Genomic DNA, 16,302 nt, shown 5'->3' on the forward strand with positions numbered 1-16,302 from the left:
TAGGGGATACCAGTACCGAGTCAATGTGCGGGGGTACAGATTATTTGAGGTAATTGAGGTAATATGTACATGTAGGTAGGGGTAAAGTGACTATGCATAGATATTAATGTTTTATTTTACCTTTATTTAACTAGGCAAGTCAGTTAAGAACAAATTCTAATTTACAATGACGGCCTACACCGGCCAAACCCGGACGACGCTGGGCCAATTGTGCGCCGCCCTATGGGACTCCCAATCACGGCCGGTTGTGATACAGCCTGGAATCGAACCAGGGGGTCTGTAGTGACGCCTCAAGCACTGAGATGCAGTGCCTTAGACCACTGCGCCACTCAGGAGCGTAAAAAATGGGGTCAATGCAAATAGGGTAGCCATTTGATTAACTGTTTAGCTTGGGGGTAGAAGCTGTTAAGGAGCCTTTTGGACCTAGACGTGGCGCTCCGGTACCGCTTGCCGTGCAGTACCAGAGAGAACAGTCTATGACTTGGGTGGCTGGAGATTTTGACAATTTTTAGGGCCGTACTCTGACACCGCCTGGTATAGAGGTCCTGGATGGCAGGAAGCTTGGCCCGAGTGATGTACTGGGCCATACGCACGACCCTCTGTAGCGCCTTGGTGTCGGATGCCGAGAAGTTGCCATACCAAGTAGTGATGCAACAAGTCAGGATGCTCTCGATGGTGCAGCTGTAAAACTTTGAGGATCTGAGGACCCATGCCAAATCTTTTCAGTCTCCTGAGGGGGAATAGGCTTTGTCGTGCCCTCTTCACGACTGTCTTGGTGTGTTTGGACCATGATAGTTCGTTGGTGATGTGGACACCAAGGAACTTGAAGCTCTCAACCTGCTCCTCTACAGCCCCGTCAATGAGAATGGGGGTGTGCTCAGCCTTGATTTGAGCCATGACCAACATTTCAAAGCACTTCATGGCTACAGACGTGAGTGCTACGGGTCGGTAGTCATTTAGGCAGGTTACCTTGGTGTTCTTCACGACTGTCTTGGTGTGTTGGACCATGACAGTTTGTTAGTGATGTGGACACCAAGGAACTTGAAGCTCTCTACCCACTCCACTACAGCCCCGTCGATGTGAATGGGGGTGTGTCTTCGACCCTCCTTTTCCTGTAGTCCACGATCATTGAGGGAGAGGTTGTCCTGGCACCACACTGCCAGGTGTCTGACCTCCGCCCTACAGGCTATCTCATCGTTGTCTGTGATCAGGCCTACCACCGTTGTGTTATCTGCAAACTTAATGATGGTGTTGGAGTCGTGCTCGGCCACGCAGTCATGGGTGAACAGGGAGTACAGGAGGGGACTAAGCATGCACCCCTGAGGGGCCCTCGTGTTGAGGATCAGTGTGGCAGATGTGTTGTTGCCTACCCTTACCACCTGGGGTTGGCCCGTCAAGAAGTCCAGGATCCAGTTGCAGAGGGAGGTGTTTAGTCCTAGGGTCCTTAGCTTAGTGATGCGCTTTGAGGGCACTATGGTGTTGAACGCTGAGCTGTAGTCAACGAACAGCATTCTCACGTAGGTGTTCCTTTTGTCCAGGTGGGAAAGGGCAGTGTGGAGTGCAATAGAGATTGCATCATTGCAAATTGTAATGGATCTAGGGTTTCTGGGATGATGGTGTTTATGTGAGCCATGACCAACCTTTCAAAGCACTTCATGGCTACGGATGTGTGTGCTACAGTATGGGGCGGTAGTCATTTAGGCAGGTTACCTTGGCGTAGTTGGGCACAGGGACTATGGTGGTCTGCTTGAAACATGTAGGTATAACAGACTTGGTCAGGGAGAGGTTGAAAATGTCAGTGAAGACACTTGCCAGTTGGTCAGCGCATGCTCTGAGTACTCATCCTGGATATCCATCTGGCCCTGTGGCCTTGTGAATATTGACCTGTTTAAAGGTCTTACTCACATCGGCTACAGATAGTGTGATCACACAGTCTTCCGGAACAGCTGTTGCTCTCATGCATGGTTCAGTGTTTCTTCAAACAGGCAAAGCGTCAATACAGGACTAAGATTGAATCCTACTACACCGGCTCTGACGCTCGTCGGATGTGGCAGGGCTTGCAAACTATTACAGATTACAAAGGGAAACCCAGCCACGAGCATAGAAGGCATTTGGCTCGTCTGGTAGGCTTGTGTCACTGGGCAGCTCGCGGCTGTGTTTCCGTCGGAGGGCATAGCAGGATTTTTTATAAGTGTCCGGATTTGTGTCCCGCTCCTTGAAAGTGGCAGCTCTAGCCTTTAGCTCAGTGCGGATGTTGCCTGTAAGCCATTACTTCTGGTTGGGAAACGTACGTACGGTCACTGTGGGGATGACGAAGTCGATGCACTAATTGAGGAAGCCGGTGACTGATGTGGTATACTCCTCAATGCCATCGGATGAATTCCGGAACATATTCCAGTCTGTGCTAACAAAACAGTCCTGTAGTTTAGCATCCGCATCATCTGACCACTTCCGTATTGAGCGAGTCACTGGTACTTCCTGCTTGAGTTTTTCCTTGTAAGCAGGAATCAGGATAGAATTATGGTCATATTTGCCAAATGGATAGGGGGAGGGAGAGCTTTGTATGCGTCTCTGTGTGTGGAGTAAAGGTGGTCTAGAGTTTTCTTTCCTCTGGTTGCACATGTGACATGCTCCTAGAAATTATATAAAACAGATTTAAGTTTTCCTGCATCACATGTAGTTTCCATTCTTTATTATATACTCAGGGCTTTCTAAGAGGAGATTTGGCTCTAAATCATTTTGTGCTTTTGTTCCTTTTGTAGCTCAGTTGGTAGAGCATGGCGCTTGCAACGCCAGGGTTGTGGGTTCGTTTTCCACTGGGGGCCAGTATGAAAAATGTATGCACTCACTAACTGTAAATCGCTCTGGATAAGAGCGTCTGCTAAATGACTAAAATGTAAAATGTAAATGTCATATCAGGTCAACTGACAACATATCACACTCAACTGATGATTGATATGAACAACCACAAGTGTTTAGCAATATGTCTTGATGGAATGATCTAGAAATAATTGGAAGGAGATGAACCATACAGAGCCTTCTAGAACTAGGTAATTTGACGCTTGTTTTACTCATCGTACTCAACGCGAACAAGCCTTTGATTTGCTGAGATTTCCTCGATGAACTAAACTGAACCAATCATACACCAGTACGCAATAAACAGAAATATATGGGAAAGCACTGGGGTTGCCATGCAAGCCAAGATATCATAAAATTAGAGTATGAGCACAGTTTGGTTCTCAATCTCATCTTTTATATTGATACATTTCTAATAGCTACATACCATACAAACAAGACAAACCAATTTAGAGGAAACTGACACTGAGGATTTAGAGAAGTTCAATTTTTCTTGCAAAGAATCTGGCAAATAGATTCATATTCTGCAGGGGGCGGAGCTCTCATCCTGTCGTCTCACAGTAGTTTCTGGAACCTCATGGTTACAACATGGAGAAAGTGAGTAGCTAGCAATTGTCATCAATGTTATGGTCAAAAACTATTTTCTCTGCGATATTTGCAATATTGTCTCACCGTTTGTGTAACGGTATTGGTGGTCAATAGGAGTGTTTGCCTTATTTGACAGAAAGCAGTAGCTAGATATGTTCCTATGCGGACTTCAAGTGCTATTGTTAGCTAACCGGTAATGTTACCTATTAGCTGGCTAACAAGCGAGTTAAATTGTATCTACAATCGTATCTAATTTAGACGGCAAATATTTTTGTCCAGAGCGAGTGTAATTTACAGTGAGTATTGGTAAAGTCTCTAGCCAGCCAGTTTAGCCAGCCGATTAGATAGCTATCAGTAGTTAGCTAGCTATGTATGTACTGTAGCTAGTTAATATAGCTAGCTAACATAGGCCTGTTCTGTCGATCAGGGGGGAAAAAGTGCAGGCACGATGACTTTATGCTCTGAAATGGCTAACATTACTGCTAGCTAGGTAGCTAGCTAATTCAAGTTGACTAACGTTAACATGAATATCTATCAAGCTAGCTAGCTTTTCCAGTTTCCAGTTAGCTAGCTTGGGTACTGGTTAACTAGCTATAGGACATGGCTGGCAAGTTAACCAGCTAGCTAGCCAACAGTTTGCCTTGGGCAGGACTACAAGTCAGTCAGAAATCAAACTTACTAGCTAGTTATCATATAGCAGTAGTTCATCTCAGTAAATCACATTTAAAATATGAGTTAACCTAGCTAGCCATGTCTACATTGGTTTAGCTGAAACATGGCTAATGTTCATCATGGTAAAGGATAGGTTTCTGCGATCGTCCTCATGGCATATAAGTGTCAGGAACAGGTGACTGGCTTGGGATGGGTTAAACCTGACAGCTGGTTCCTACAGACCTTGTCTGCTTTATGAATCAGATTGTTGCTTATAGATCTCAAATTGGCCAAATCAAGATGAAATATGTTTTACTAAACTGACAAGTAAAGAAGTACTATGCTGGGCAATATATTTATAATTTTGGTAAAGTGAATTTAATCAAGTCCTTTTTTTCCACTCACAGGTGTCACAGTTGAAAGATCAGGGCAACAAGGCACTGAGTGCAGGGAAAATCGACGAGGCCATACGCTGCTACACCGAAGCGTTGGCCCTCGACCCCTCAAACCATGTCCTCTTCAGCAATCGCTCGGCTGCCCATGCCAAGAATGGCAACTACAAGAGCGCTCTAGAGGACGCCTGTCAGACCATCAAGATCAAACCTGACTGGGGAAAGGTGAGATCATATCACAGTTGTCCAGAGAGGGAAGCTTTGATTTGCACTAGCTGTTGTCAAAAGTGACATGCCTCCATTAGCATTATTTTTGCTTGCACAGGGGTACTCAAGGAAAGCAGCAGCCCAGGAGTTTCTTGGAAGGTTTGAGGATGCCAAAGTGACTTACCAAGAGGGATTCAGACACGAACCCACTAATCAGCAGCTCAAAGAGGGGCTGCAGAACATAGAAGCCCGGCTAGCAGGTAAAAACATTTGAACATGTCACACTTTCTCACATGATTATAAAGAAAACACAATGGTATCTTGTTTACGCACCATGCTTTATTTGGCCTGTTGTGAATTTCACCTCATCTTGCCTCACCAGAAAAAAAGATGATGAACCCCTTTGCCATGCCCAACATGTTTGAGAAGCTGGAGAGTGACTCTCGAACCCATGCCCTGATGAAAGATCCAGAGTACAGAGCGCTTCTGGAGCAGCTCAGGGATAAACCATCTGAGCTTGGCTCGTGAGTGTTTCCATGGATACCACTTGTCTTGTTGCACTGCACCTGTACATTCAGAAATATACTGGTTTTCACAGTCCCCTTCCTAATGCAAAGGGAATTCAGCACAAAGATCATCATGCCAGACTGTCTGACTCTAGTAATATGCCCCAGAACACTAAATTAATTTGTGATTTTCTGTGTTCTGAATCAAATACACTCTTTGCCTCTGTCCCTCTACCTGTAGAAAGCTCCAGGACCCTAGAGTAATGACCACCCTGTCAGTCCTGCTGGGGTTAGACTTGGCAGGCATGGATGAAGACGAAGAGCCCACTCCACCCCCTCCTCCCAAACCCAAAGAGACTCAGCCACCTCCTCCCAAGGAGGAAGACTTACCCGAGAACAAGAGACAGGTAAATAGATTGCATTATAAGTAATCCTATAGACCAGGGCTATTCAACTCCTACCCTATGTGGTCCGGAGCCTGCTGCTTTTCTGTTCTACCAGATAATTAGTTTCATACACACCTGGTGTCCCAGGTCTAAATCAGTCTGGGTGCTCCCCTGATTAGAAGGGAACAACGAAAAAACCTAGTGGCACTGGCTTTGAGGTCCAGAGTTGCGTTTGAGGGCTATAGACCTTCACAGTCTGGGACAATGGTAATTCACGCAAGCATCTCCTCTCAGCACCCAAACTGAATTGCTGTATTTATTGCCCTCTCAGCACTTTGTCTTTTACAGCTTAAATGTCCATTGTGCTTCCACAGGCTCTGAAGGAGAAGGACCTGGGGAATGAGGCATACAAGAAGAAAGACTTTGCCACTGCACTGAAACATTATGAAGAAGCCCTCAAGCACGACCCAACCAACATGACATATCTTTCTAACCAAGCAGGTATAGAATCGTGGTCCTCTGTAGCTCAGCTGGTAGAGCACGGCGCTTGTAACGCCAAGGTAGTGGGTTCGATCCCCGGGACCACATGTACACAAAAAAATGTATGCACGCATGACTGTAAGTCGCTTTGGATAAAAGCGTCTGCTAAATGGCATATTATTATTATTTAGAATCGTCACTACACACACAACAGACAGAGACAATAGTGTGTGAGTGAATTATAGAATCTTCCCAACTCGCTCCAGCTGCCGCCTTAGACTTAAATATGGTTTTAGGAGAGGCTTTAAACTTAAAATGGGGTAAAACTACAGTTTAACTATCCACAGTGTTGCATATCTCAGAAGTCTGTATATGAAAAAAATTATGTAAAGTTTTATCCATTATATTACTAATTGGCTGTGGAATTAATAGGCTTGAACAGAATCATGTGATTAACTGAGTGAACATTTATGCCCCCTAATCCTGGGTACAAATGTATATTTCCATTCGATCAAGGGCAGATAAAGCAGCATAACATTTGATCATTTTATGTGGGTCCTCAGCAAGTGATTTTGCAGAATAGTTTTGTCCGGTTTATAAGAATAATTATTGTCAAAAGGCTATACAATCTACTCAATAACTCTCCAAGTGAGAGAGCTTTTCCTACCATGGAAGCCATCTCATGTCACCATCATGAAGTCAATGTAATATGATTTTGATATGCATGCTTTTATGATCTTTAAAATCTGATTGATAATGAGCTAGTTGCATTGGTTTCTAAGGTGTTTCTTCTCCTTTTCTGTATGTCCATCCCAGCTGTGTTCTTTGAGAAGGCTGAGTATGAGAAGTGTAGGGAGCTGTGTGACAAGGCCATCGAGGTGGGCAGAGAGAACCGGGAGGACTACAGACACATTGCCAAGTGAGTTCCTTCTCAATTCACTGAAAATAATGATACATGTGAGTCACCCTCTAGGGTATAAACTGCTAGGTGTCTGCTGCAGACAAACAATCAAGGGATGAGGGGAGATAAGGTCTCCTGAATAAGTAGCCAATTAAGTCCTTGTATTCACTATTGCCAGGTCACATTTGGGTAACGGTGGGGCTCTGCTACAAACCGGGGAAATGAAATGTCAGAGCATGAGTCATCCAGCTTTCTAATTTTAAGTGCATACACTCAATGCTTAATGTCTCTCTCTCCCTATCTCTCAGGGCCTTGGCTAGGATTGGCAACTCGTACTTCAAGCAAGAGAAATACAAAGAAGCAGTCCAATTTTACAACAAGAGTCTGACAGAGCATCGCACTCCTGATGTCCTTAAGAAGTGCCAGCAGGTACAGAGAGTGTTGCCTATATTGAATGAGGGCTGACAGGATACATTATGCTCTTTAACCAATCAATTTCTCACCGTCCCGTCACTATCCCGTCACTGTGTCACTATCCCTTCACTGTGTCTGCAGGCGGAGAAGGTACTGAAGGAGCAAGAGAAGCTGGCCTACATCAACCCAGAGCAGGCCTTGGAAGAGAAGAACAAGGGCAACGAGTCCTTCCAGAAAGGTGTGTGTTTGTGAAATGGAGGATCTACAATGGTTGAAAGTATATGTCAAGCCTATTTGTGCGCTTAGTGGTACGGTTTCTCTAGTTGTCTGCATACCATTTTAGATTATTAACAAGCAGTTGTGTAGAGCTGCCAACTGTCACGCATTGGCCGAGAGAGACACATTTGACCCTTCTCACGCCACACCTCTTATATCTCACGCATTGGAAAGTACTGCTTTTATTTGTCTAATTAGTCCATTGTATATGGTGCGTTAACTTTTCAACTGTGCTCCAAATCATTTTGAAATCAGAGCGTCTGCGACCGCAACTTGACATCACGAGCTGAACCTCTATCATTGTCCTGTCTTGCCACAGCACTGTGAACCGCGGCACATTGAAGCATAAGATTGGTCTAGTTATGTAAGAGATCAAGGGGATGGGATGCGCATTTTAAAGAAACGCCCCTCAAGATTAGATTGGAGCTGAATGGAGAGCGAGAATGTTCTCCGCTGAGTTTATAAAACTGTAAAAGAGCAGCACGGTGGCGCTGTTTTATGTACAATGTTGTCAACAACATTAGGTTGCTGTTTCTCCTGTCCGTATTGCAGAATGCAGCGTTTTGACAGAATGTACTAAAGCCGATTTTAAATCGACACTTGCATTAGTCCCCTCATTTCGAGAATGGCTTTTAGGCTGGGAAAATGAAAAGGCAGCAGACAGACCTACTACAGTATGTTTTAACAGGGAAGTTTGTAACTATGAAAATAATTTTGTCAAACAGATTGTGAACCCAAAAGTGTAAGTTTGATTCTAGAGGGGGGACAATAAATAGAAAAATAATTTGGTTAGGGTGTAGGGGAAGATCTATGTCATCTTGTCTTCAGGAGATTCTATTATCTATACTGAACAAAAATATGAACGAAACTTGCAACAATTTCAACGATTTTACTGAGTTACAGTTCATATAAGGAAATCAGTCAATTGAAATAAATTCATTAGGCTCTAATCTATGGATTTCACATGACTGGGCAGGGGTGCAGCCATGGGTGGGCCTGGGAGGGCATTGGCCCACCCACTGGGGAGCCAGGCCCAGCCAATCAGAATGAGTTTATCCCTACAAAAGGGCTTTTTTACAGACAGAAATATTCCTCAGTTTCATCAGCTGTCCGGGTGGCTGGTCTCCGTCTATCCCGCAGGTGAGGAAGCCGGATGTGGTCCTGGGCTGGCATGGTTACACGTGGTCTGCTGTTGTGAGGCCGGTTGGACGTACTGCCAAATTCTCTAAAACGACATTGTTTATGGTAGAGAAATTAACATTCAATTATCTGGCAACAGCTCTGGTGGACATTCCTGCAGTCAGCATGCCAATTGCATGCTCCCTCAAAACTTGAGACATCTGTGGCTGCACATTTTAGTGGCATTTTATTGTCTCCAGCACAAGGTGCACCTGTGTAATGATCATGCTGTTTAATCAGCATCTTTATATGCCACACCTGTCAGGTAGATGGATTACATGTCTTTACATGTTTAGTAAAAAAAAATTGTTCAGTATATTTACTTTTATTTAGTCTGATCAGTGGAACAATTCTCATTCTTAACAATGGGCTAAAATATAGGGTAATTAGAGTACTTGTCAGCAAGAACACTACTGTTATTCCCCACACTTATTTTATTATTCCACTTCCCAATGTTGCCACTGTAATCACATATTTGAAATCTGATATGCCTAATTGTGTCTTTGAAAATTAATGATTAAGCTGTATTATTGCAGCCATTCATGGACAGTTTTGAATAAGTCATACAAATAAGCATTGGATATCAAATGCTCCAGGAATCAAATATAATTTGACATTTTAGTACTGTGCACATGCTAGGCAGAAATGGTAGGGGGACTCATAAATGCATAATTCTGTCTATGGCAAGGGTCTTTAACTAGTAGGCATCAACCACCTGAATATTGATATTCATTCGATTTTTCTTTAAGGTTGGGTGATTTTGAGAAATGTATTGTTATAACAAGAACATTTTCAAACACCCAGCACTTGGGAAACAGATCAGGGGTGGCCAACCCTCCTGGAGAGCTAGCAGGATTTTCTTCCAGACCTATTTTAAAGAGAGAGTTCGCAAAATTTACAAAATACAAAATGTTTGTGTCCTTACCTTGAAAGCAGTATATGGACAAGGAGACTGCAATCTATAATTTGGTTACCCACTGCCATCAACCATTAATATTATTTCCTGTGCAGAGCCTTGGTGTTATGTTCCCCAGCAAGAACAGAAGGGGGAACTAACAGAGTCACTGACCACAACCAAAATGAAACAGGTGGGGTTTTAGGAGGGGTTCTGAAAGACACTCATGGGGGTGTCCACTGAAAGTTGACTAGCAACAACAACTGGGACCAAAAAGACACCCACCATGAGCGGACACTAAATTTGCCCAAGAAGAGGCAAACAAAAGAAAAACCCACACCAAACTTAAAGACAGGAAAAAGTGAGCAACAGGGAACATCAAATAAAGGATTGTTTGTAAAAAATCAAATAGGGAGAGACAACTAAAGGTGTTAATCCTCCACATCTCTCAAGACAAGGAGCACTGGGCCAGCCACTCTTGAATATCACCTGGGCCAGCCCAAGTGAAACACTTTCCCACTAACAAGATGACAAACCAGCACAGGTGGAACACATACTGACTAACGAGGTGACACCAATCGTTGCGCCCCGAGTGCTAATGTGCTAACGTCCAACCTCGATATATAAATGGAAAAACCAAAGCCTGTAACAGTGGTAATACTCCCTGGGAAATGTCACATACAACTTTCCACCTGAGAACGGGGATCAATTCCGGCTTCCAACCTTCCCACTTCTTCTAGCGTTTGCCTGTCTCCCCATCTCATTACTGTCTAAAATATAGTGTCAAAGCACCTAAAAAAAAAAGGTTTTAAAAAATGTACTCCCACCAAAATCTCTAACAAAGTCGTCAAATTTTGTGTTTGTTTAATGTTCAAAGTATCCTGAATACGCCTGACCTGTGGTTCATGGGCCTAATCCATGTCAAAATACGTAGAATTGCAGGAAATTTGCTCTAACACAGTAACATTTTCGTCTCTATGGGTTGTGCCAGGGGGCAATGAAATTCACATAGCAAATCTCACTCCAAGCTTTCTTCAAAAGTTGGCAGCCCTGAGTTGTGCGTGTATTCCAAAGATTCCCTGGTTGTGTCAGGATATCTGACATGCTGTGTTTTATCCTCTGTTCAACAGGAGACTATCCTTCAGCCATGAGACATTACTCTGAGGCCATCAAGAGGAACCCCAATGACGCCAAGCTCTTCAGCAACAGAGCTGCCTGCTACACCAAGCTGCTGGAGTTCCAGCTTGCCCTAAAGGTACAGCACACCTCACTACTGTGGTGCCATGCATGTACATGAGCTTCATCCTCGTCATTACTCATTTATAAACACCAGCTTGATTATATATTATATCCACTGTAGTACTTTATCAGTCAAAAAGGACTGACTGATTTTTTATTTCTCCTCTCTTCTAGGACTGCGAGGACTGTATCAAACTTGATCCTGCCTTCAGTACGTATTGAGCTTTGAAAACGCTTTACATTTGTGTTAAAGATGCGTTATACAGGTTTTGTCAACTTTTAAGCCAGTCGTTTTGAAAGTAGTGCTCAAGACCCAAAAAGGGTCCCCCGAAAATTTTGAACGTCACATACTGTATGTGTATCACATTGTGGCCTACATCAGAAAAGTGATAGGCGGCTACTTTGTTTGCATCCAAAGTCCGGTACCCTATAGATCATAGATTAGCCATAGGCTACATGACAATGGTCAGCTGGGGCAATCGATAGCTGCAGTGTTTTGGACTACCATTGGAATAGCAATTGGACATAGGCAATTATTGATTTGGGTTGTTGACATTACAGGAAGGTAGTCCACAATTTTATAATCTATAAAGGGGGAAAACAGTTGACAGTTGATGTATGGAGCGAATAAAAATGTGTGTGGTGTGAACGGGATATCTAAATGGATGGAAGTAATTTAAATCTTTAGTACCCATATTCAACAAGACACGTCAGTGATACCATTTAGGAAGTAAGATTGTCACCACAATGTTTCTGATTGGGTTGAAAATGATCTTCTAATATATTTGCGGCTGAAATGCCAACTCATCTGTAGCCTACATATTTGCTACTTTGTTTCCGGATAAATGCATTGAAAGGGAAATGACATTAACTATCAAGGTCTATTATATCTAACAGTTAATGTGTGATGCATTCTAACTTTGGATGCATTCATATATTTGGTATATTGATTTATTCTCTCTTTCAAATCAAATTTTATTTGCCACATGCGCCGAATACAACAGGTGTAGACATTACAGTGAAATGCGTACCTTACAAGCCCGTGCTTACCTTACAAGCCCATTTCATTAAAAAAAAGCATGCAAGCAACTCTGTTTTGCAGAGTGCGCACCAGTAAATTAAGGAACGCGTTTAGCTAACGTGCACGAAATCCGTTAAGATTTGAATCTAATGATTTCGGGGATTCATATGCTAGGAGATGACTACAGATGTTTGAACTGTAACAAACGTGGGCCCTTTAAAAGGATAAAAGCATAGATCTCACCTCATTTAACTTCTCTCTCCACAGTAAAGGGATACACACGCAAGGCAGCAGCTTTGGAGGCCATGAAAGATTTCACTAAAGCGATGGTTGCCTACGAGAAGGCTTTGGAGCTTGACTCTACCTCCAAGGTACAGTATGACAGATTTATATTGGCGCACTAGCAGGATCTCCTTTACCAACCAACGGTAAAAGAAACTAAGGGCTCTGTTTTAACAAACGCAATGGTAAATCTAAGCGCTGGCGTTAGCGCTATAGGTCCGGGGGGGGGGGGGTCCGAAATATTTGAGTTATTTTCACAGCCGATATTATGAGCACAATAGCTGGCGGTAGTGCGAAAGAGCTGGGTTTTGATGAATAAACAAGTTGTAGGTGTGACGAGGACTTGGCCACTCACTGGCCAATTAATACTGCATGCGTTTGTCTCAAGTTCTGTAGGTTATTGACGGTCTTTGTGTTGTCAATTTCAATTCCGCTGGGGGCACGGGATATTCTCGTCCTAGTCCATTGTGGACTGATATGACAGTTTATTAAATAGCGTAGGCTACAGTAACGAGTGATTTTTATTTTTATAACATCCATTGTTTGCTCAATATGTTTGGAGTGTTGACAGTCAACATTGTTGTAATTGACTTCAATGAGTGTAGGCCTTTACGCATCGCACTTCTCCCCCCCAAAAATACTAGGCTCCCTTAAATTATATTATATGTAAGGCACGTTCTCAATAAGCAAGATATAGCCTAGGCCTACCGTTGGTATGGTGCTATAGGAATGCACCATTTTCTTATAGCCTATGTTTGGAGGAGCGCATCTTTGGTAACCGGACAAGAGGCGCTCTTTGGAATTGGGGTCGGATACCAGCTGAAGGGAGTATGCACTGCAACTAGGCCTATGGGAATTCTGAATAATGCAAAAGCAGGTCGGTAAAAGCCTCACGACTAGACAATTTAGAAACCTTTTATGGAAAAACGCTATTGTTACAGGAAAGTCACTTAAATGTTTCTACATACCAGTGTCACCGGATTGTCTCATCTCTCGTTCCATGATGGACATATAACCTACATGGAGGGGTTTTACACACATCAAAATAATAACAGGAGCTGGCTAAAATGATGTAAAGCCTACATGGATAAAAAGGGGACGTTCGCTCACTGGTTTACTGCTGTTGCCAAACTTGATCTTTTAATAAAGCTTTGGTGACTTAAGATTTATTTCAAAGTGGTCTCACAAGCCAAACCCTTTATCGATAGTCTTGACTACTTGGAGAATTCATTGGGCATGACAAAAAAACTGCCTTCATTGAGAGGAGGGCAGGCTATGCTTGGTTTTTAATCATATGAAACAAAATGGGGGAAAACATTAGTTTATGTTTCTAAGTACAAGGTTTACGGGCACAAAAAGCACATCTCTCTTTTTCAATGTGCATATGGGTACTGTGCGACGCGGCTGGATAGGCTGTGCTTCCGTTGTCAAAATCCATGCGTTACCGCTAAGACCAGCTTTCGGTTGGTCTTAAATATCCCCACCAGTGCATACTGAAATTGGTACTTTGGCGCATGATTTTAAGGAAACACCTTAGATATTGCCAACCCTCCCACCTCAGCGCAAACGAGCTCATATAAAACAGGTAAATTACCAGTTCTGGCGATAGGGTTTGAAATTAGAGGAGTGCTGGCTTTAACAGGTCGAAATTGCAAACTAACGTGCGTTTGACAATTGAGCCGACTTAACGCCGAAAATAGAGCCCTAAAAGTATCTATTAAATATGAATCCATGGCTCTTAGTTCTTCAACCTTTTTTTTTGTTTTTTGTCATTGACAAGACTGAGGCTAACAGTTGAACTGTCTATCTGGCTCTCCATTCCGGGTGCAGGAGGCCACAGAGGGCATCCAGCGCTGCCTGATGAGCCAGCACGTGAGGAACGACGACAGTCCAGAGGACGTGAAGAGGAGGGCCATGGCTGACCCGGAGGTGCAGCAGATCATGAGTGACCCAGCCATGCGCATGATCCTGGAGCAGATGCAGAAGGACCCACAGGCACTCAGCGAGTAAGCGGGCCAGCTCTGTGCATCTACACATGCACATTTACACACACACTATGTACATAGTATACAACACATGCACCATAATCACACACTAATTGGCTAAATTAGTTTTGAAATGAAGTTGAAGTTGATAGGTTTTCCCTCCTTATTTCTCCCTGGACCCTCTCAGTCACCTTAAGAATCCAGGCATTGCTCAGAAGATCCAGAAACTGATAGATGTGGGACTTATAGCCATCCGGTGATGAGTAAGGAGAGAACAGGCCCAGACCCCATGAAGAACAGCAAGAACACAGTGGATCAAGATGCCATTCCCTCCAGTTATAACAACACCCACTTCCACCCTCAAAATTATACTGTACGCCATCTTGCCGAAACTTCATTTTTACTTTGTCCATCTTACGGCCTTAATGAAATTGTACTTAGTCTCTTCCTCATCAGAGAACTCTCTGAAACAAATAATTTGATTAGGAAAAGGTATCAAGCTTTTGGTTGGCACAATGACACTGCAGCTAATAACAAAAGTACTTCAGCAAATAACGAAACAAGTAATGCTCTATTTTGTGGTCTCTGTTGGGTGTTTGAACAATGATGTCAAGGTGCAATATGACTGCTTCATTTTTCACTTCCTTTGTGTATTTAAAAACTGCTGGTTCCTGCTTGGGTCAGATAGCCAGTCAATATCTATGTAGGGTGCCTGACTAAGATGATTCCCACCCTCCCGGACAGGATATCTTTCATAACTTCAGGTCAATGTAGTTGTGCTACTGGTGTACAGAAGACGGGCTTACAATCTCACATTACTGTGCTTTCCAGATCTTTAGAATTAAATGTTGTTCGGTCTTGTAAGTACTGATCTTGGGATCAGGTGTTCAAACTGGATTAAAGGTGATTGAACATTTAATATCTTCTCCCTTCATTAAACCCCTTTGACTGACGATACAGAGCCGGGAAAAGTATCCTCTGTAGTTGGTGTTTTGTATAAAAGCTCTTCTGCTTCACATGGGGCACAAAATGGCTGCCAGCCAACAACTGCAGGACACTGTTTCCTGAAGGCCTGCGATGTCATACCCATGGATGTTTTGTCTGGTTTCAAAGAGTAATGGGGGGAGGGTTGTGTTAATATAATATGTACTGTTCCCTTCAAGCGTCCTTTTTTCATTTCAGCATCTCACCATAGCCATTGGTCTGCTGGAGTTCATGACACTGGGTGCCACTAAATTGAAGTAGAATACAAATGTGGGAGATTTGAGCATATTTTAGTCCTGTGATTACACAACCAGCCCATTCTCAGAAGTGGCACTCTCACACATGTTGGTCACACACAAAGCCCAAGAAGTGTGATGTACAAGTTAAATTAATCCTGTTCTGCAAAATATATCTGAATGTATTTCAAAATTCATCTGTCTGTGGTTATGCGTCCTTCTGCTTCTATTTTCTTCCTCCACACTGGGGAAAACCCTTCAACAAGCATGTTCCACTTTTGCTAATGTATGAAAATTATTTTTTCAATGCCTAATGCTCTGAAAACAAACCTTGCATCTCATTATTAACCTGTAATTGACCACTAGAGGGTCTTACACACCAAGCCCTCAGGAGTGTCTGTGCCAGAGCTTTTGTATAATTTTTGCCAGTAGTTTTGAAAGTAGTGCTCGAGCCAAAGCGTGTCCCTGAAAATTGTGTACTACGTCATCCATTTAGTATGATATGATACGTCCTGCCAAAAATGTTACAAATTCCAATTCTTACAATATTTTACAAAAGTATAAGCGCTTAAGATCCCGGACTGCATCTTTAACTCTCTCTTCATTATTATAATTGTTTTATGGTAGAATACATTTTTTTAGAAGGCAACTAATCAAGTTGTTCTTATAACTATACCAGTATGTTTACACATGGAAAATTATTCTTGCATGTTTGTCAAAACAATAGTTGCTCAGCAACCGTATGTGATGATAACTCCCCCTTTAAACAACAACAACACAGCCCTGATAGTATGTGAAAGCAGAACAGTCATCGATCTCTTGAC

The 16,302-nt window shown here is 43.0% G+C and overlaps 1 protein-coding gene across 1 annotated transcript; it reads left to right on the forward strand.

Moving 5' to 3' along the window:
- Positions 1-3,179: 3,179 nt before the first annotated feature.
- Positions 3,180-15,675, forward strand: LOC311143218 (stress-induced-phosphoprotein 1-like). Its single transcript, XM_084179022.1, has 14 exons — positions 3,180-3,453; positions 4,503-4,712; positions 4,813-4,954; positions 5,077-5,218; positions 5,442-5,607; positions 5,961-6,087; positions 6,883-6,985; positions 7,276-7,396; positions 7,523-7,619; positions 10,862-10,986; positions 11,145-11,181; positions 12,259-12,362; positions 14,104-14,279; positions 14,446-15,675. The coding sequence occupies exons 1-14, from the start codon at positions 3,445-3,447 to the stop codon at positions 14,516-14,518; spliced, it is 1,632 nt and encodes a 543-aa protein (XP_084035148.1). The 5' UTR covers positions 3,180-3,444; the 3' UTR covers positions 14,519-15,675.
- Positions 15,676-16,302: the final 627 nt, after the last annotated feature.

Source organism: Coregonus lavaretus (assembly GCF_964263955.1).
Source record: "Coregonus lavaretus genome assembly, chromosome: 15".
Classification (NCBI taxonomy): Eukaryota; Metazoa; Chordata; class Actinopteri; order Salmoniformes; family Salmonidae; genus Coregonus; species Coregonus lavaretus.

Excerpts from the sequence above, each read along its gene's own strand:
- LOC311143218 (XM_084179022.1), top strand. Across the intron at positions 7,397-7,522 it reads TCCTTAAGAAGTGCCAGCAG|GCGGAGAAGGTACTGAAGGA; the intron begins GTACAGAGAGTG and ends CTGTGTCTGCAG. Across the intron at positions 11,182-12,258 it reads CAAACTTGATCCTGCCTTCA|TAAAGGGATACACACGCAAG; the intron begins GTACGTATTGAG and ends CTCTCTCCACAG.